The sequence below is a fragment of the Lutjanus erythropterus genome, chromosome 8 (genome assembly GCF_056507025.1).
Source record: "Lutjanus erythropterus isolate fLutEry1 chromosome 8, fLutEry1.hap2, whole genome shotgun sequence".
Taxonomy (NCBI): domain Eukaryota; kingdom Metazoa; phylum Chordata; class Actinopteri; order Lutjaniformes; family Lutjanidae; genus Lutjanus; species Lutjanus erythropterus.
Window position 1 is genome coordinate 21,381,270 of NC_139324.1, and position 20,273 is coordinate 21,401,542.

Consider the following 20,273-nt stretch of genomic DNA (forward strand, 5'->3'; position numbering starts at 1 on the left):
TGAAAATACACACTCAGGACTTTCTGAATTTGTTGAAACATCTAGTTTTTCTACATGTTCATTAATGATTTCTTATGGCTCATAAACAGACACGTAGTCATTTGGGGAACATTCAGCATTAATATGAACTCTAATTAACATTAAATAGGCAAACAAAAACAGTTATTCAAGCCCAGGATAGAAATTTCAAATTAAGACACCACAGTTGCAGTGATGATGTCAGAAAAGCGAGTATTTCAGCTTAACATGTTTCCTTGATCTCTGATGACATATTGTGGTCATTTTATGAGATATTACTGAAAATATATTAGACTTAGACTCCTTTAAAACAACATTATTAAGTCTTTGAGTGCAAGTGCAGAAGACGCAGAATGTGCAAGAATCGGTTTTCTTTTTAAGAATCTACAGTATACAACATAATTTGCCTTGTTTTGACATTTTTGCTGACCACTTAGTTCCATATTTCATACTTTTAATGTCTCCTGTATTCATTTATAATGTATGAAAATAATAAAAATAAAGAAAAAACGTTGACTGAGAAGATGTGTCCAAACTTTTGACTGACACTCTATGTACTGCCTTGCAATCATGAGCCAAAGAACACTAACTGCTTGTAGTCCCTCCTTCAAGAACTACAGGAAGGGAGGATGCTGCTAGTTTTGTCAAACCTCAGGTTGACAAAAACAAGCATGTCAGAAATTGCAGACTTTTAGAACAGAATCATGTGCTGTACATTCAGATCGCTCCTCCACCTTAGCCTGTTTTTCAGTGAACTCTGCCTCAGTGTCTGAATGTGGTGCTAAAATGACGCGACAGCGCGGTCAGTCACACAGGAAACTGTGAAGGCAGACGACCTCACATCCTGCCTGAGCTTTGGAAGAAACACTTCCTCCTTAAAAGCAGCAAGTGCAATTTCTCTCACGTGACGGCAGCAACGCCGTGCTGAGAGATGAGCAACAAGATACTCTACAGTATGTCTGCTGAAATTTAAAGCCTAACATCGCAGATGTGCACCCAGATGTTTGCGTTGTGAAAAACAGAATGTTATCACAATGATCTTTGGAGGGAAATTACATTCACAAAAAAAAAATTCAAGTGAATAAAAGGAAATAATGAAGCAATGTGATTACTCTGAGGCAGAGTTTCCATCACAGACACAAAACAATGGGGGTATCACCTCCAGGATCACACACACTGGTAATGGCTACATGTTGAACCTGAGGTCCAAAGGATTGTTTGCCAACAGGCACCTTCTGTTCAATGTTTTTGTGGTGCTACAGTAAAAACATCAAGGCAGTGCTCAAAAAAGATTTGCAGACATTTCTGACTTGTGTCAATCTAAAAAATTCCCCTGTGATTACCAAAAAGATCTGAGTAGGAAAGGATGTTGTGCATCTTGATCTCACCTTCAGACTGGCAGTGAAACAGATGAGACAGAGCAGCAGCTTTGATGCACTGACAGAACAGTCTGTTTGCTAATATAACTGAAACCATCCTCCCACCGCTCTATTATATGCTGACAAATATCACGTAGATATTTCCCATACAGTCTGCAAGTCCAGACAACACACACTCAGAAAACACTGCTACTCGTGTGCAGCAGTACAACAATAGCTGTGGGTCTCAGCACCACTAAAGCAGTCTCCATTTGTTCACTTCAGCGTTTGCCCACAGCAGCCAGCCCCCCTGGTTGCCATCAGGGCTTCTTGGCTGCAGTTTTGGCTTTCCCGTTGGGTCCTGTTTTGATCTGGGTCATCTCCACATCTGTCAGGGCGTCAGGGGGAAGGCATGAGCGCATGCGTTCGATGGTCTTCTGGTGAGCTGCCCTCTCCTGCTCCAGAGAGCGGATCATGTGCTTCATTTTGCTCTCCCGAGAAAGGAAGTTCTCTACGCTCGTCTCCAGCGTCTGAATCTTCTGCCGCGCAGCCTGAAGGACACAGACATTGCACCTCAGTAAATACAGGGTACGATGCAAAGGCACACATTTGGTTGGAGGGTAAACGAACAGCACAGAGGCTACAGATTCTGACAACTCAACTACAACTCAGCACTAGTGGGACTTCGTACCAGGACCAGAGAACAAATCAAGTGAGATCAGTGTGTAAATCAAGTGTAAATCACTTGTTAAATATTACAGTCACAGTTATCCAACACCATAGGTCTTAGAGTCCACTAATATTTGACATGAGAGCAGATCAATACCTTTGTGACCCTCATCAATATGAGAACCATCAGGTGAATCTGCTACACAGATTCACAAACTAATGAACAAAATGTTAGCAGTATCTGTAGAACACAGAGTGTTCAGTCCCTTTGTCTTGCTGTCATTTTCACTGTTTTTAACTTGTATTTTAGTGCCATCTATAGGTCGTATGAGACACTACAAGTGGCAGCTTCTGTGGATCTCTTAAATACGACAGAGCTGTTCACCGGTCCATCAAAAGAAGGAACCATAAACTGACCAATAACTTCAATACCTCCCACAATTACACATTAATTCCCTCAATAATTAATAATAATTAAATATCATTAGAAATTACATACCAATCACTGGCTGGTATTTGTCATGATATCGAAGAAAACAAGCTGACAAGAAAGATATTTATATGGGATAAACTGGGGGTTTTCAAAGTACGAGGCTCCGAACAGTTTCAGATGTGGCTAAGTGAGCAGAAATGGAAAAATATTACTTTTGTTATTACAACAGTTATGAAAAGGAGATCACATATAATAATAAGCCAAAATGTGTGTGATTTGGTTAAAGAGAGTTCAGAGAATTTGGTGGATTTTACTGTTTTTCACACTTTGCAAGAGAAAGAAGCTAATTAATGTCTTCGGACAGACCTTTTTTTATGTATGTGGTCTCACCTAAAGTTATGTAAAACAGCAATATTAGGCTTAATTCAACAGCTGAGTGTCTGGAGTCATGAAACATAATCATGATTGCATACACTACTTACATTTAGTATGATAAAATATGAATATGGTACTGACAATTATGGCATATATAATTTACCTAAAAAGCAAAGATCCTTAGTTGCCGAGCTGAGATCTGGTATTTTACCACTTATGGTTCAAACTGGACGATATGTCAGTCTGGGAGAAGAGGTATATAAAATGAGTTTCCCGTTTTCTATTGTTTTCTACTGTTTTCTACATTTACTTGGAACTCTGCAATACTTTGTTCAGTAAAATAAAAATATATATTGATTTTTGTAAATACAAATGATGCACAAAGACTGAGTTGCCAGTTTACATATGAAACATTTAGATTAGCTAGTTACCTTTATCAAAGTAAACTTAAATTAATATTATTTTTAGTCCTCTGTGTACTACAAATAGTAATATCACTGTAAAAAATCATACCAGAATTTAGTGGAATTAACTAATCTTTTTTTCATTCACTTAAGATAAATATACAAGGTTTATTTATTCAAGTTGATTTAACTTTAACTTTCTAGTATTTATTCTCAGGACTTAGAATCATAAGTTCTTCTAACTTGAAGTCCTTTGACTTGAAATGATGAGTTGAATGAATGTAATGAATAGACTTCTACCAACTTATTAAATTAACTTTCTAAACAGCATATTAGCACACTTCCCAGCATGCATTGTTTAAGATTTAAAATTTGGCTGATACGTATGGTTTTTACAGTTTGAAAACATATATGGTGAAATCTTGATGTGGGTCGTTAATATACACTTTAAGATAAGTCATAGTTGTTTGTTTTCAAAATAATAAACCACAATGAATGTTAGTATTGAAGTCAGTCCCTCACTTCTTAGACTTGTATTTAATAGCAATAGATTTTCGTAGCAATTTAATTAAATCTTAAGGCAGCCCTGACACTAACTTTTTTAAGTTATAACAAATAGGGTTTCATTCACTTCTGTCTTGTTGCTGTTGTTTCCCAGAGTCAATGCTGTGGATGAAATGTAGTAACTGGGGGCTGCAGTCTTGTTGCAGGTCCAGATCTAAGTGCAAACTCCTCTCTTTCCTTACCTGAAGTTTTTCCAGCAGATCCATATTCTGTTTCTTTAATTGCACATTCGTCTTTTCTAGTTTGTCGAGCCGGTCAGAGTCATCAGGCAGCGGCCCGGCATCTAACATCTCATCCTGCAGGACGTGGTACTCCACCTCGTATGCATGCAGCTGCTTGGAGATGTCCATCTCCATTACCTGGCAGACGACAGGTTACACAATGAGACACAAGTCATTGTAGTACATCTGTATCATTACAGACACCAACAGGCCCAGCAACGTAGAGAGTAAAGCATTATGAGTGAGTTGGTGATATTTCATATTTTTGCACTGTCAACAAATCCCACAAAGAGACAAAAATGAACAGTGAATTGATCTTATTAACAACTACTGTCTGTGTATTAACTGTAGCACCAAATTAACGGCTGCTACAAACAACTCAATAACAATGATAGGGGAAGCAACTAATAGAAAAGGATCCATGTTGAATTTTAGTGAAATAAAAAATGATAGCATCAGCAAACCCGACATAACAAACGTGCAGAGGCTCTACACCCGACAGTTTGAGAACCACTGATATAAAGGAGTGACCTGCTCAGCTATCCAGATTTTCAGGATTTTCCATTTTTTTTATCTAATAAAAAACACAGATTAAAAAAGTGAGCTAGAGGTGCATCATCTTTGCCTTACAGATCTCAGAAAACTCATTGCCAGAGGGGTGGGTATTTGACCTACAGATGGAGGGCAAACATTAAAGGTAGTGGTAGTATTAACTGAATTAGGCTAATGTAAAGTAACTAAGCTAACTGCCTGACCAAGTAGGTTTTCAGTTTTCCAGTCAATTCCATTTAAAGGTATAGTTTGGATTTCTTGAAGTGGGGCTGCATGAGGTACTTACTGAATGTGGATTGCCTATAGCAGATGTACCTAAAAAAAAACAACATCAGTTTTCTACACTATAGTTAGAATAATGTCAGTATTTTACTTTGCTATCAGACAGCCTTTTCTGAAAGGAAACTGCTGTTATATAAGCCAAATAACAAAAACCAAACCAACTTCATGGGCAAAATCAGTAATTTAACTTATTTTGTTTAACTTTCGTGAATCGAAACTAATATTTTATAAATACCAAAGTCCTAGAACAGAACAAACAAAATGACTGATTTTGCCTATGGAGTTCGGTTGATTTGGAGAGAGCATTTTTTTGGCTTATATAAGAGTGGTTTCCCATCAGAAAAGGCTGTCTGACTGCAAAGTAAAGCAGTGAAAACATTTTTTCTATGACTATAACACTATTTGTTGGTGACGTCATCCACAGCAGTGAACTGCTGAGCTTCAAATGCTGGTATTCCTCTCTGCTTCTCTTAACAGGGGAATGTGTCCACTTCCATCTACTGTAGATAATACACTGATTATCAACAAGTACATCATACAACCCTGCTTCAAATAATCTGAACTATCCCTTCAACTAAACCACAAGAAGAAAATGTGTCTCTTGGCTTACCGGCTAAATTAAGCTGGGGTTATGTGGCCTCTCATGCACAAGCATTAAGTTTACATGCATTACTGTGCTTCATTATCTGGATATTTGGGTATTTGATCCATTTGAACATCCCATTCTGTACCTTCGCGATGGTCTGCTCCATCTGCGTGTGAGTGAGGGTGGGCAGTGTTGTTTTCAGATAGTCCACGATGCTCTCAAAGCTGTCACACTCCACTATCTCCCCCTCATGGCTGCTCAGCAGACAGAGGGCCACTTTAAAGATCACCCCAGTCCCCTCGACAAATACAAAATCTGGAAAACAAAAACACAGCAATAAAAACGCTTTAAACACTTTCCCTTTAAGCTGTATTTATTATGAGGCTTTTAAATGTCAGCCTCTTCTGAAAGTAGCATTGTGCTGGTGAGCATTTGTGTGCAATCAGACATTAATTCTAAAAACATACCAAAGATGCGGGACACAAAACTGAGGGGGAACTGTGAGGCAAAGAGGGTGAGGAACCACGGCGCTGCGTAGAGGCTCGGGCAGATCTCGTGTTCCTCGAAATGATTGTACAACTCGCGGTGGTAGTCGTGCAACAGTCTAGAGAGCTGGTACATTTGAATCTAGGATGAAAAGGACATAAACAGACACATTCAAACAGATGATACACACACACAGGTCAAGACATGCTGTGCCGGAACAAACTGGTATATCTGGATCTACAGGTGATAGAGTATCACAGGGTAATCTAAGAAAAACTAGCCACCAAATGAACCTTTACCCACACACGGAGCCCTGCGAGTATTAGTTTTTACAGACCTGCTGAGACATGCATCAAGGCAAAGCATTTAATAAGCAGTACTAACAACGTATTACAGTGATCCTGACAAGTGCCACAGTGACATGCACAGCAGACAGAAAAGAGAAGCAGAAGTTAGCTCGAGCTAAAATTAGACTGTTATCAGTCTTACAATTTCCTGACCGTTACAAAGAAGACAAGTAATACCTTTAACTCCTCTCACTGAACCCCTGCACAGAGAAAACGGCACAAATTCCTCTTATCTCTGCAAGCTTTGGATCAGTCTGAGAAGAACAGAACTGCAGTGTAGAGAGAAACAACAGGCCACTGCTCGGCCAAATGGTTACCTGATGTAGATTAAACATTACCACGCCTGCTGATGCTTTTCGCCCCGGTGAGGTCAGCTGATGTTTAACTAAAGCTAACAGAACAGGCATGCAGGTGTGGTTTGATTTAGAGGTGGAGACACTTGACTGCTGTTTGCTGTTGTTAACTACTAACCCACACAAGGCCCTTAACAGCAGGCAGATGGCAGCTAAAAACATGAATGTAAAAATCACATGCTGTTTCAAAGTCTGGGCTATGAAATGTGTTACTCTTAACTTCAAAGCCACTATGGATAGTCCTTATGTGATAACAGAGCTTTTATTACTGTGAACAAAAATAAAACTAAAAACAAAAAACTTTTTTTAGAGAGAGAGGGAGAGAGAGAGAAATACAGAGCTGCAACCATTAATAGATTATTAAATCAATCATTTACAATTCTGATAATTGATTAATCATCTGAAGACATCACCTTAGGCTCTGGGAAACATTGACATTTTTGCCATTTTCTGATATTTTATGGACCAAACAATTAATCGATTAATCAAGAAAATAATTGAAAGAATATTCAACAATGAAAATCATCTAGAGAAATGAGACGGCCCTGAAGCAGCCTGTGTGTTGCTGTTCAGTCTCAGTGGTCAGATTATTTAGGGTAGGGGTAAGAAAGAAATGGCATGCATAAAGAATATATTTGTTATATTCAAAGATCAGTTAATGTAGAATATAGGAGATGACAACATTCTCACATTTGAGTTGTCACTCACACACACACACACACACACACACACACACACACACACACACACACACATATACATATACTGACCTACAGTTTCAGCCTATTTAGGTTTTAGCCTTACTTGTAGCTGCTAAATAGCTAAGTTTGATTTTCACAAATTGGCTATGAAATTCCTGGACATAGCCGCCATGTCCCCTCAGTTTGGCCTTATGACCCTCAGAAAATGATATGTCTTGATGCCCCAAATGTACTTCCTGAGCTAATTCTGTCCTCTGTGTTTCTCTGGTCAGTATGGTTATTAGACACCAGTCTTCTCTTTAGCTTTTTATTTGGTAACGCTAAGTGAAATGTTGCGTACATAACCAGTGGTGGGTTGTGTGATGTAGATTTGCAGCAGAGACAAGCTCTCAGGATGAACATGAGAAGGGGAGCATATATATTGATATATGCATGTACATGGACAGAAGTGTCAATGTGATATAAACTTCCTTTGACCATGAAGACTGATGTCATTCTACAATTCTCTGGTTTACACTACAGACTGGAAACTGCTTGTCTCCTCTATGAAACAGTGTATTTTCATTGTACTGCTGTCCATGTATGGTCTCTCCCTATGGACGTCCATTGACACCAAAGACCGAAATTCCAGGCCTTTTCTGGACCAACTTAAAGATTTGAAGAAAATGCCATAGTAAAGTTAAATGAACAGGGAAGTTTTATTTATTTTCCGTGGCAGCGACGTAACACACAACCTTTTAGTAACTTTTATAATGTAAGCTGAATTTATCTACACACTTTATGGCTGACGGAAGTAATGTTAATACAATTCACACATTAGGAAAGACTAACTTTGACAACAACCCCGCTAGACAGTTGTCACGCACAGAGGATTATTTTATCACCGTACCAAATGCACCAGTGAATATCAATTTATTAAACACTCTGGAAAAAAGCTATAATTTGGCTCTAATTTGACCTTTTTAAATGTAAATGTTGGTGCAACAAGTAATCATGTCTAACGCTGGCTGAGTCCTAAATCATCTTGCAGGAATTAAATGTAGCTAAAATGTTACCACCCGGTATCGAGAGCCTTCATATTCTGATAAAATGTTCTAATGATTCATCCACTCCATTAATGTGCTCACCTGCAGAGACACCATGTCAGGTCTGTACTGCTGCCTGATGCCGAGGTCATACATGAGGAACTTAAGCATGTCAAAGGCCTGTTCTTCACTCATGTGCAGCAGCAACACTCCAGCCACGAAGCTGATACCCTGGCAGTAGCCAACCTGCATGGCACAAAAAAAGAACACACAATGAAGTGTATACCACCAGTTTCATGACATATTCATTTTCATCAGCCATATGAACAGCTTAGTAGGAATAATTCTGAATAAGGGCCGCAACCTGAATCTTTTGTGCATGTAAAGGTGATCACTGATGCACTGTGGGTAAAGGAAACATGGATGTGGTATGTACCTCTGTATCCAGCAGAGAATAGGCTTTAAGGAGGTTGTAGAGGGAAAGCTGCCCTGCACCCAGCTGGGCTGAGAAGTACTGGTGGGTGGGGAAGGTCCGGCCTAAGCAGGGAGACAGAAATAATATTTTCATATGAACACTTACTGAATGTTCATAGTTTTCTGTGACAAGAATAAACAAAAGGGAGAATTTTGTCTTTGCCTGTCATTTCTTAAAACTAAAAGGAATAACGACCAAACCGCTATGACAACTAACAATAAAAATTATAGCTTCTACTTGTTGAGCAACTTTCTTTGACATACATTTCCCAAAATCATTTTTCAGAGCTTTAAAATACAATGCAGTCTAATTCAATGACTTTTCTCTTTTCACAGTTTTGTGCACACCTAGATCCACCAGAATAGCGTGCTGCTGTGCAGTGAGCTGCTTGAGCAGGTCGTAGTAGGGGGTGTCCGGGGCTTGCTGACGCTGGGGCAGTCTGTGATGCAGCCGGTGTTGATGGGAAAGGAGCAACCAGACCTCCCCGCGCCTGCTCTTCGGAACACCTGCGCACAAAGATTGAGACTACGTAAGATAAGACAAGATAAAGTAAACCTTTATTAATCCAATAACAGGAAAATCTGCATTATTAAAACTGCAAAAGGAGGATGGCATATTAAATAAACAGCAACATATAATAAATAAGTAAACAAGAAACATTTACACTGGAGAATAAAACAATGAGAACCAGGGCGAGAACTTTATGACAGCCATGGCCACCATCCCACCTCAGTGTTGCCTTATGCCCCTCAAAAGATCCTGTGCCCTGCTGCCACAAGTGGCCTTGATGCCCCACTCACACCGCCTCACCTGATTTTTACCATTTTCTGCTCTGCGTCTTTCTTGTCAATATGGTTTTTAGCTACCAGATTCTTTTGTTGAGATCCTGATTGGGCATTAGGTGAAATGCTGCACACATAACTAGTGGTGGCTTATATTTTGAGCTCAGTGCGAACAGCTGGGGAACCACTGAGCAGTTGTGATGCAGACTCGCAGCACGAGGAAGTGAGCATGAGAATACAGATGCTCACCTACTTGTGGTGTCCAGCGCATGTCCGAAGAAAAAAACAAGACTTCAAAGAGGACACAGTAGCTTACCAGCCATTATATCACACTTGTTACCATATGGACTTCTTTTTAAGAAGAATTTGAAAACATAAATGTCAGTTGTCAGGGCTTAAAAACAATCATTTCACACTCATTAGCCTAACAATGGCATAATCATCAGTAAAAAAAAATTGAATCGTGACCTTAAAATAGAAACTCAAATTGAATAGTGGATTTGGAGAATCGGGACATCCCTCCTGATGAATATTCCATGATTATTTTAAGAAAGTTTCATTATTATGAGATACTGAGTCATTATTTTGAGATAGTAACTCTAAATATATTGCAGACTATTTAGTATGACGCCATTATTTAGACTGAACTCTAAGTGACTTCTAGCGTCTTTGTACTTTAAGTTTGAATTGACAAATTAGAAAAATAATTGAATAAGAAAAACAAAATCATTCTTAAACCTTCAGTTCAACACCAAAGGCCAAGTGGTCTTTTCCCTTAAATGATGAAAGATGATAAGAACAATATAAACAAGAAACTGACTAAGCAGTTGAGTTAAGATTATAGTTATATTATAGTTCAATTTAGAAATTGAACAGTTTGGTATGAAATAATGTTGCGCCTAATTGAAATATTGCACAGTATGGTATACACTGATATTGAAGTATAGGTTTGGTTTGGTTGATTCAAAACCACACAAGTGTAATGTGTAACCTCTTTCTCACTCTTCTCTTACACACACAAACCTACACACACACATCTCTCACCTTGACAGAGAGCACGATACAACTCCTCCTTGTCTTGTGGGACTGTCGTTCTGCCCGGGGCTGTCAGTTTTCTCTCCCATAATGCCTGTGCATCTTTGGAGCACTGTCCCACTTCCTGGTAGTTCAGCTTCATCTTGCGGATGTGCAGCTCATCTCTGCTCGCTGCAACACAATCGCCAGGATAAAAAGAGACGAAAGATCACATTCAGCATCATTTTGTCAGTGAAGGTTCTCTCGTCGCACCAGGAAATCAACACCAAAGGCCACCAGAGGAGGGCTGCACTTCTGCTTATGCTTTTGTGAAACAACAATGTAGCAGAATAAAAGATGTCAGCGGTGAGAGCAAGTATGGATACAGTCCCTCACACCTTTTGTCACCAGTTACCATGGAAAGACTACCACGTAAACACAAGCCACAATAACCACATTAACGCCACAGATCCAACCTTATTATGTTGGAGGTGGAGGTGGGGAGACAGTCAAAAGAGAAAAGAACAAAACAAAAAAGTATGATAGCACCTGAACATGCAAACAAAAGAGGCTGAACTGAATGAATATAATCATAAAACACCCATAATCATGCAAAACATCTACCTGCCCTGATCCCAGTGGCTCCTTTTATATCTCTTACCTTCTATTGAAAACGGTTATTCACAGTTAGGTCCTCAGACCAGCATTGGTGTCATAGTAACAAACAAAGGGAAAGAGATGTGTTGGTAGAATATAATAGAAAGGCTACACATAGCAAAGGCAAAAAAATCTGCTTTACTCTGACAGCAAGAGTTCTGTGCAACTGACACACATTACAGTCCTTGACTTTATCATTAGGTGGGGTTTACTTCATGTCAATTCACTGTAAAGATGCCTTTTTGATAATGAAGTAGCTATTTAACTGTCCCACATGGCCTCTACTTCCTCTCCTCCACTCCAATCCTCCTGTTGCCTGTTAACTTCCTGTTAAGAGACACGTGTTTGTGAGGGGAGGAGAGGGAAAGAGGGAGAGCTAAAAGAAGCTTTGGGATGCAGCCTAAATAAACTACGCCATTAGAGGGCGATATTTCCAAATGCCTTGTTTTATGACTGCTGTTTTTTTCCACTCATGAACTTTAACCTACTAAGTGTCTGTTTGTGTTTCTGCATGTCTTCATGTGTGTGTATATGCAACACCCAAACATTTTGCTCTAAATATAGCCATGCTCCAGAATCTCAATCCAAGATGGCAACATTTTATCTGTACAAACAGCCAGACATGACGGCGTAAGTAGGTGACTCCCGAGTCCTCTGTCCCTGTCTGCTCTCACAAAGCTTCAATTAGAGACATCAAGACTTTAAGACTGTCTGGTTCAGTTAAAACAAACTCAGGACTGTTTGCTGGTTAGTGCGGTTGATGTGAGCTGGTGTGAAAGCTGCTGATGTTCCAAGCGGACTCTGGTGCGGTTAATTAGTGGTGAAAGGAACCGAACTAACCACAGGATTTTATGATAGCAGACGTGATTTTCAAGTCTACGCTACTAATAAATCCACTGCTGATCGTGAAATCTGTTCAGGAGGCAAGATGGATGGATTAATTCTGCAGGATGGATACATCAGTCCTCACAAGCTACTCATTTGGTATCGATTCCTTTAAAAAAAATAGTGATAATATTATTACATAAATACAAAACAGGGGTGCCTGCATCACTTCCAAATGTTTTCAGTACTTTTGTGTAATGTTCGTGCCAATAAGCAGCCCTGATATATTTAGCCGGCCTGTGTCACATGACATGAAACTTATGAGACATGAGAACCGAGTGTGCAGCCACACAGTTACACACTTCTGCATCAAACTTGTGACAGCGGAAACATAACAAATGTTAACGAATGTGTTGTGGTATTACTTTTCACCTGTAGATAAAAAACCAGCGAGATTCTCTATTTGTGACAGTAAAGTGCCACACAGCAGCAACAGGCTGAACAACGGCAGATTATTCATTTTATCATCATTTTATCAAAGTATTTCTTTAAAACTGACCTTTTTTTTTACAATTACTATCACAAACATTTTATTTACTTGTACTCATAGTTTCTTTTGGAATAAATTTGATATTAACTGCCGGTATGTCATGTGATTTTCCAATTTTTTTGTCTACAATGTTTTGAAAATTTATACACCCATACAAAAACTATCAGTATCATATAGAATTTAAAAGGTTTTGTATTGCCCATACCTAGTATATACTTATGCAAATCATTTTTTACCATAGTAGCACACAGGCACGTCAGCCCTGGTATTTTCCCTGATTAACAAGGCAAAAACTGTTAAAACTGCTGTGCTTGTATCCTGCTGCGTGTGTGCTGTCAGATTAAAAAGTGCGCGACATTGATCCCAAAGTAAAAAGCTCTACATCTCTGATGTACAAGGCACTTTTCTTGCCCTGTCTCTCCTTGTTAGTCATTATTCATAGCATGCAATCAATGTGCAGTCTATGTATACTAATGATTCTCATAATCAGTTACTTCTCGGTGACACAAAAGAGCATAAATATACACATCAGAAGTAATAAGTGCTGCATCACCGGCTCCCACTATAAGAGTCTGGTTCAGCTCAAGGTCTCTGCCTGTTAAAGTTTTTCATTGCCTCATCACCTAGTGCTTGCTCTTAATGGAAACAATTGGGTATTTGTAAATAATATTATAAAGACTACAGTCTAGACTTGCTTTATATGAGAAGTGCCCTGAGATGATTGTGTTATACTTCGGCTGACTTGACTTTCATAAGCTTCTGCCAGTCACCGGAATTTGATTTCCCAACTTGTGTCCTGATGATGCAGGAAGCAGGACAGCTGCCAAAGCTGTCCAATCAGTTATATCACACACACTCTGTGTTACATCATATTTGCTCATCTTGGTTTGATTGTAAAAGTCAGTGTGAACAGGAACTGGAGTAGAACTAAAATGTAAAAATGCATCATTTGTGGTCCCAGACCAAAAGAAGTGAAAGCACTGTAAGTGTTAGAGCGTGCAGTGAGGAATGTGAGACGTTCACAGTAGGTGGGCTAAAGAGACTGGAGTGGATATAACCACTATAATAAATATCTCAACAATCTTAACAAAAAGACCCAGTGTGAACTGCCCCATGATGAATTATAAATACCAGCAGTGTCCCCAGAGAAACACTCTTAACATCAAATGATACTGAATGATCTGGCAGCAGCAAGACTACAGACATCACGTTCTTCATATTTGTAATTCATGTGACCAAAGAAAAGGCTGGTTTCAGGGTGATTTTCATACTTAATTTGCATGGGAGTGATGGCAACTCACCCTCCAGTCTCTGGTTTTCCTTCTCCATGCGCAGCAGTAGGATCTGTTGGTGGATGGCAGTCTTCCAGAGGGCCCGGTAGTCAGCCCCTGTCCTCTTAGGCCTCTCCCCCGGTGGCAGCAGTTGCCCCATGGGATCCAGACTGGAGTCAAAGGCACGAGGCGAGAGAGGCAACAGCTCCCTGCCATCAGAGTGGTCTGAAACAACATCCAAAAACACCAGGACAACTTTTTTAATTCACAGTTTTTTGGACATTTGATATAATGGCCACTAGAGCCAGACAGATATGTTGGTCGCCCGATATTATTATTATCAGGGAAAAAATGGCTTATGGGACGCTGCTGGGAATCTATAAGTGTCAGGGTTAAAAAATGATGTGGTATTGGACTGGCGCTTAGACATGTACTCACCAATACCAATTCCAGCATTTTACACAGTATGCTGGTATTGGTTTTTGATTAACCCTATTTCTAGTTATTTATAATTAATACCAGTGAAGGTTTACTGTTTCAGCACTGTGTTAAACTGTAAACCCCCTCCCCCTCTTTTTACATAGCTTAGTGACATATGCTTGAGGGCTCATTACAATATCAACTGATACATTGATATAATTTTTTTTACTCCCTAATATCTTCATTGGTCCCAAAAATCCTGTATCCATCAGGCTGTAATGTCTACTATGAAAGAGGTTGTCTGCCATGTTGGATCCACAGGGAATCATCAGCAAACTCCACAATTCTACAGACATTTTTAGGCTCTTTTAGTTTGTTGTTGTAATTTAATGGCATATTTTTTGTGCCTTGTTCAGTCTCACTGCTCCAAATAAACCTTTTGCCAGCTGCGGCAGGCAGCTTTTTCCAGCAAAAGAGCTCTGATAAACCCACTGGAACGCTAACTGACCAGCAGGCAGATAAAGTTGGCAACTAGCTAAAGTGATAGTTTGGATCATTTGAGGTGTGATTGTACGAGGTATTTCGAGATACTCAGTGTATTACCTCCATCCAGTCAATACTACCATTATATAAGCCAAATATTGCTCCAACCAAAATCCATAGGCGAAATCAGTAATTTTTCCTCACAGAACATGGGAGCTGCTGATTTTCTACTGCCTCAATCTGCTTTTTTACATTACTGTGTGACTTCTGTGTTTTAAAAGGACAGTTCATCACAGTCAGACAATAACACACAAACTAAAAGATCGAGGCAGCAGTAGACCAGCAACTCCAGTGATCTGCAAGGTAAAATTACTGATTTCGACAACCGAGTCTTGTTGAGAGAGAGAGAGAGATATTTGGTTTACAGAACAGTGGTTTCCTGTTGGAAAAGTCTGTCTTACAGATAGGTAAAGCAGTGAAAATATTCTAAATATAGCATACACTTTTGATTCTTTTTAGGTTGACCTTCTGTAAGGGGCAAAAACACCTTTTGTTGCTGACTCTGTCCACAACAGTCATTGCTTAGCTTCCTATGCCTGTGTCCCTGCTGCTTCCCCAAACTGTGAGCATGTCGACCTCCTTCCACTATAAGTAATACACTGGCTATCAATAGGTACAGCATACAACTCAAAATAATCTGAACTACCCCTCTAATGCCCTGCAACTGTTAACAATCTGGTAGCTACATTTTTTCTGCTCACATGAAGTAAGATAGGAAAGACTCTGCTAAAGGTAAGAAAGCTGCTCATGAGAACAGGTAGGAGGATCACTTTATCAGTGTTTATCTGACAAGGATAAAGGGGGAAAATTACTCTTTCATTTCAGCACTTACTCCCATTTTTGCATGCAAATTGGAAGTCAGGAGTTTAAAAATAGTCATTTTTCCACAAGAATACAGTGTTCCCTCTGCCTCCTGCCTCATTTTCTATTCACTTGTGGATAATTCAGCATCATGTTGTGCCTTGCCTGAACTGCTTGAGGGATTGAGTTACCAGACCTGCGTGCTGCATGGGCGGCTTGTTCATGGGTGACGCAACCCTCAGGAAGATTTTCTGTCTCCAGGAGACCCTGCGTGGGGTCAGAGGGAGACCCCCACTCAGTGAGTCACTGCTGCAGCCAGACAGGGTCCTCTTCCTGCCCTCGCCATTGCTACGAGAGAAGACAGCGGCGTCACAACAGACACCCGATCAATGAGTCAGGTATCATCTTACACCAACACACTTTCAGCAGCTTTTACAAATGCAGGCACACACACACATCCATCTAATGTCTCCACTCAGCAGTGACACAGGAAACCTTACGTAAGCTTCTCATCAACAAACTCTCTCAGCTGATGAGGAATGGTCAAGGTAAACATTACTGATGTGTACCCGACATTGCAATTCCCAATGTCCATGTTAATAAAGCAGAATGTCGTGCTGCAGGTCACAATTAGTTTGTAAAATGACAACAAACATGAGCTACATGAACAGCCACAGCTGAGGCGCATGCGTGTGTGTTCCTTTTCTGGAAAAGAAGTTGCTTTTGTTAGTGGAGAGGAAAACTTGAAAAATGCTCACTGCCTCATGCTACTTATGTTTCACATTCATCAAGTCATAGTACCCAGACCTTGAAATTCACACCTGCCAACAACTCAGAATTGGGCAGGTGCCGAACAAAGCCCTAAAACGGTCCCGACCAAAACCACCAAAATAAAATACTTGGGTCATATGTGGAAAGACAATAATGGTCTATGAGATGAATCTGGTAGATGTGTTAACATATGAACACAGTTTATACAAAAAAGGTGGTTGAAATAGAGGTTAAATGTGTCTCCAGTTTGTTTTTCTCTCTTTTTTTTTAACACAAATAATAATCCACCATGCAATTACCAACTCTGTCATGCAACACGATTAGTAAAATAGCATCAGAATCAGAGAATAATATGATTTGATGGTGTTGTTTTCTCAATCTATTAATCTGTTGATTTTTTTTTTTTTTTTTTGATTAATTGATTGGTTGTTCGGCCTATAAAATATCATTAACCTGACGGGCATATAACAATGCAGTATACAGCTGTTAAAAAATAATTTTACACACACACAGACATCTTTTTTTAACACAGGTATCAGTTCCCAATATGAGCCGATATGCAAAGCTCAGGTATCAGAATCTGTATCAGGAAGGAAAAAATGATACTGGAACATTTCTGATGGCTAGACTATATGTATGTGGCATCTGATAATAATAAATGCAAAGCATATGAAAGGATTATTTCAGGAATGCTTCTATTCACACGATGGGTATTGAATAACAGGAAAAAAGGTTTTATATGGAGCATGTCATTGGTGTTATTATCACTTTAAGGGTACTGGTATTGGCACTGGTGTCTGAATTTTTTTAAGCGACACCCAGCCTGAAGAATAAGGAATACACTAATATACTATACTAAGGAACACACACACACCAAACTCAAAAGCCGTTGAATGTGAAAATGAAATCTCAAGCACAGAAGAGATTTCATAAATGACTTGATGAATCCTTTATAGTTGAAATTGTATTTTTCCTCCGTAAAAGAAACAAGTGATCCTCACTCATTGAGGATCACTTGATAGCTGTAGTAGTCAATAAGCTTGGTCAGCACACCAGCTCCCGTCTGATCATGTGGACAGTGAAAAACAGGATGTGACCTTTATTGAGACAAATGTCACAGAGACCATGTTTTTACTCCCTCAGACAGCTGATCTGCACATTTAACACAGCCTCTTTAACTGATTAAAATTCTTCACTTGACATATTACTTCTTATTATGTTTTCCTGTCAATAATAGTGTTTCCCGTTGTTAATGAGTGCTGTTCGTATTTTAGTCTTTATCATTACAAAGTCTTTGCTTTGTCTATGTAAACAGAGCCTGATTGATCAACTGACTGACTGATTGATTAAGTCACAAAGACAGTCACAGAAAAGTCTGCACTAACACTGGTTAGTTGCCTCACAGAGCAGATAAGGAGATAAAGTTTGGCTTTGAACATGACGGCATATTCAGATTCGAAGGTCCAGTGTGACCAGGATTTAAGAGCATTTAGTGGTGAGCTTTCAAACAAACCACAGAACAGTTACAAAAAGCAAACTTAACAGACTACTCAGCCCAGGCATGATGGGGAAAAGTGGGCTGTCACGACAATATTTTAGTCTAAAGTGTGACTGCAGCCTGGTAGTGTCAATACAAACTCAATGCTCCCTGTCTGTTTCATATGAAAAGCCCTGTAGCATTTCACTGGACAGGGCAAGTTCATTATGAGGTGGTGAGAAACTTAATATCACACAGAAAATTTGCTGTCATGTACATTTATAATGAAATAAACACATTTCATATACATTTTAAATTCAACGTTTTGGTGAGCTTTTATCAGCACTGCAATTCATGATGTATTTTTAACATTTGGTTTCTCTTTTTGGTGTCAATCTGAAAAAGTTCTGGAACCCCTGACCTACGGTAAGGAAAACACGATTCTAACGAAAACATCCTTATGAATATCATATTCCATTTCTGCCATATTCTGCCAATAAATCCCTGTAACTCTCACACACCAGACCTTTTAACACTCGGCAGGTCAAGGCTTCAGGTCTCAGTCATCATCAAGGTCAACCTGTACCGATACGGCATTTCTTTCTCCTTTTGTTGCAAGTGTTCAGAAGACTAGACTGCTGTCAGAGAAGAAGAACTTCCTGTGGAAATGCCATTTTACAATGGTCTGCTCCACTGAATCTCATTCATAATGTAAATGTTAACCTTTACTTTCTGCCACCCAGACACCAAGTAGACCCTGTCAGGGCGGCGCTGCCAGAGAGGATCTAGAGACTCTCAGCAGGCACACGGCGGTATGCCTTCTTTTCTTGAACATACTATATTAGCTGATTGATTAGTGCAGCAGAACATCAACAGTGACCTTTCAAAATAAAGACGTCAGTGAAATGTCAGCATGATGCTGATGAGGCATCATGAGCAGCACTTGTCAGGAAAGGTGATGGCACAAGTGTGAAGTGCAGGTAATAAAAGCTGTAAATGCAGGCTAAATATTGTTTTGTCATGCAAAATAACTTCAAGTTCACATGCAAATACAACAAGAGAGGGGTGTATCAGCATCCCCTTCTACTTCTGAGCGAAACAGGAAGAGGGCGGTTCCAGCTGCAGAGACGATGGGGAAAAAAAAGGCACAGCTGGAAAGTATTTTTACCAGTAAAAAGTTGGACAGACAGGAAGTACAGGGACAAAAAAGCTGGGTGTTAAAAGGTTTCGACAGCCAACACATACGCGGCTACTGCCATCCCAGCAGAGAAACAGTTCAGGTTTGGGGGGGTGTTTGTCCGAGCACCCCCTCTCACCTCTTGAGGGTCCCACTGTCTGCCAGGGAGCTCAGGGAGCCCAGTGAGCCCTGGTAAATGCTTTTCAGGAAAGTGGGGGCGGAGAAGGAGGAGGGGAGGCTGAAGGAGGACTCGCTCTCCGAAACGCTGCGCGTTCTCGAGACAGCCACGGGACTGGGCCAGCCAAACATGAAATGCCCATAAATAAAAAACAAAAAACAAAAACAAACACATAACACAAAAGAAAGAGCTTCTGGTCAGAGCACAGAAAAACACAGAGGAACTCATGAGCGAAACAGTGACAGGAAACTTGTGATTCTATTGTTCAAGGAGAGAGGAGCAGGAGGTGGGGAGACTCAGGACTGATCAAAGTGCTGCAAACAGATTACATTGTGTGTAAATCAATTGAAAATTAAAACGTTTAGTTAGTGTTAAACTGATTAAAAGAAAAGCAAATGTTTCTGATTTTCTGAGCAAAGTTAGCATTAGTCATTTCTTCAAACAAAACACGAAGGCTCACTCCTGTAGAAAGAAAGGTAGTAAAATTCACTCTGTGCCAAACATCCACTCCTGTAACATCACTACAGAGACACATCCATCCGGGTCAGTGTATCTTTTGATCATTTTAGAGTTGGGACCAATCCAATTGAGAACTGAATGGTGCTTCTCCTTTCTACTCTGCACTCGTATGTAATTCAAGGGAAATACGATCCAGATTATTGCATTAAGATACATCTAGAGTGATGAAAATGTACAAGACACCTCACTCATGGTGTAACAAGAAACCAGAACAAAAATGTCAATTACAAATATAAACCACCATGATCTGAATAATAACATTTGCATTTTGGAACATAAAATACTATTAAACTTGCACATGTGAATATCTCAAGCCACAGTCCTACAGCACTCCACAATGGTTGAAGGATGACGTTACACAAGTCACATTAAACAAACTACACAACCTTTCCATAATGAACATCAGTTTCAGCCCCATTTAATCTTAGTACTACTAGTA

General features: G+C 39.7%; 1 protein-coding gene across 3 annotated transcripts in view; it reads right to left on the bottom strand.

Annotated features, from left to right (window-relative positions):
• Nucleotides 1-462: 462 nt before the first annotated feature.
• tbc1d4 (TBC1 domain family, member 4) overlaps nucleotides 463-20,273 on the bottom strand; it is a 40,334-nt gene continuing 20,523 nt past the window's right edge. For 2 of the 3 annotated variants that reach the window (XM_084724879.1, XM_084724878.1), the window contains exons 13-23: nucleotides 19,277-19,429; nucleotides 15,909-16,060; nucleotides 13,979-14,173; nucleotides 10,676-10,837; nucleotides 9,197-9,355; nucleotides 8,811-8,911; nucleotides 8,477-8,620; nucleotides 5,930-6,089; nucleotides 5,608-5,777; nucleotides 4,004-4,180; nucleotides 463-1,927 (exon numbers count right to left, since the gene is read on the bottom strand). In XM_084724879.1, coding sequence (XP_084581005.1) covers nucleotides 1,697-1,927; nucleotides 4,004-4,180; nucleotides 5,608-5,777; nucleotides 5,930-6,089; nucleotides 8,477-8,620; nucleotides 8,811-8,911; nucleotides 9,197-9,355; nucleotides 10,676-10,837; nucleotides 13,979-14,173; nucleotides 15,909-16,060; nucleotides 19,277-19,429 — 1,804 coding nt within the window. In that variant the 3' untranslated portion in view covers nucleotides 463-1,696. The remainder of the gene's footprint in view (nucleotides 1,928-4,003; nucleotides 4,181-5,607; nucleotides 5,778-5,929; nucleotides 6,090-8,476; nucleotides 8,621-8,810; nucleotides 8,912-9,196; nucleotides 9,356-10,675; nucleotides 10,838-13,978; nucleotides 14,174-15,908; nucleotides 16,061-19,276; nucleotides 19,430-20,273) is intronic. The other variant, XM_084724880.1, reaches the window with a different exon arrangement.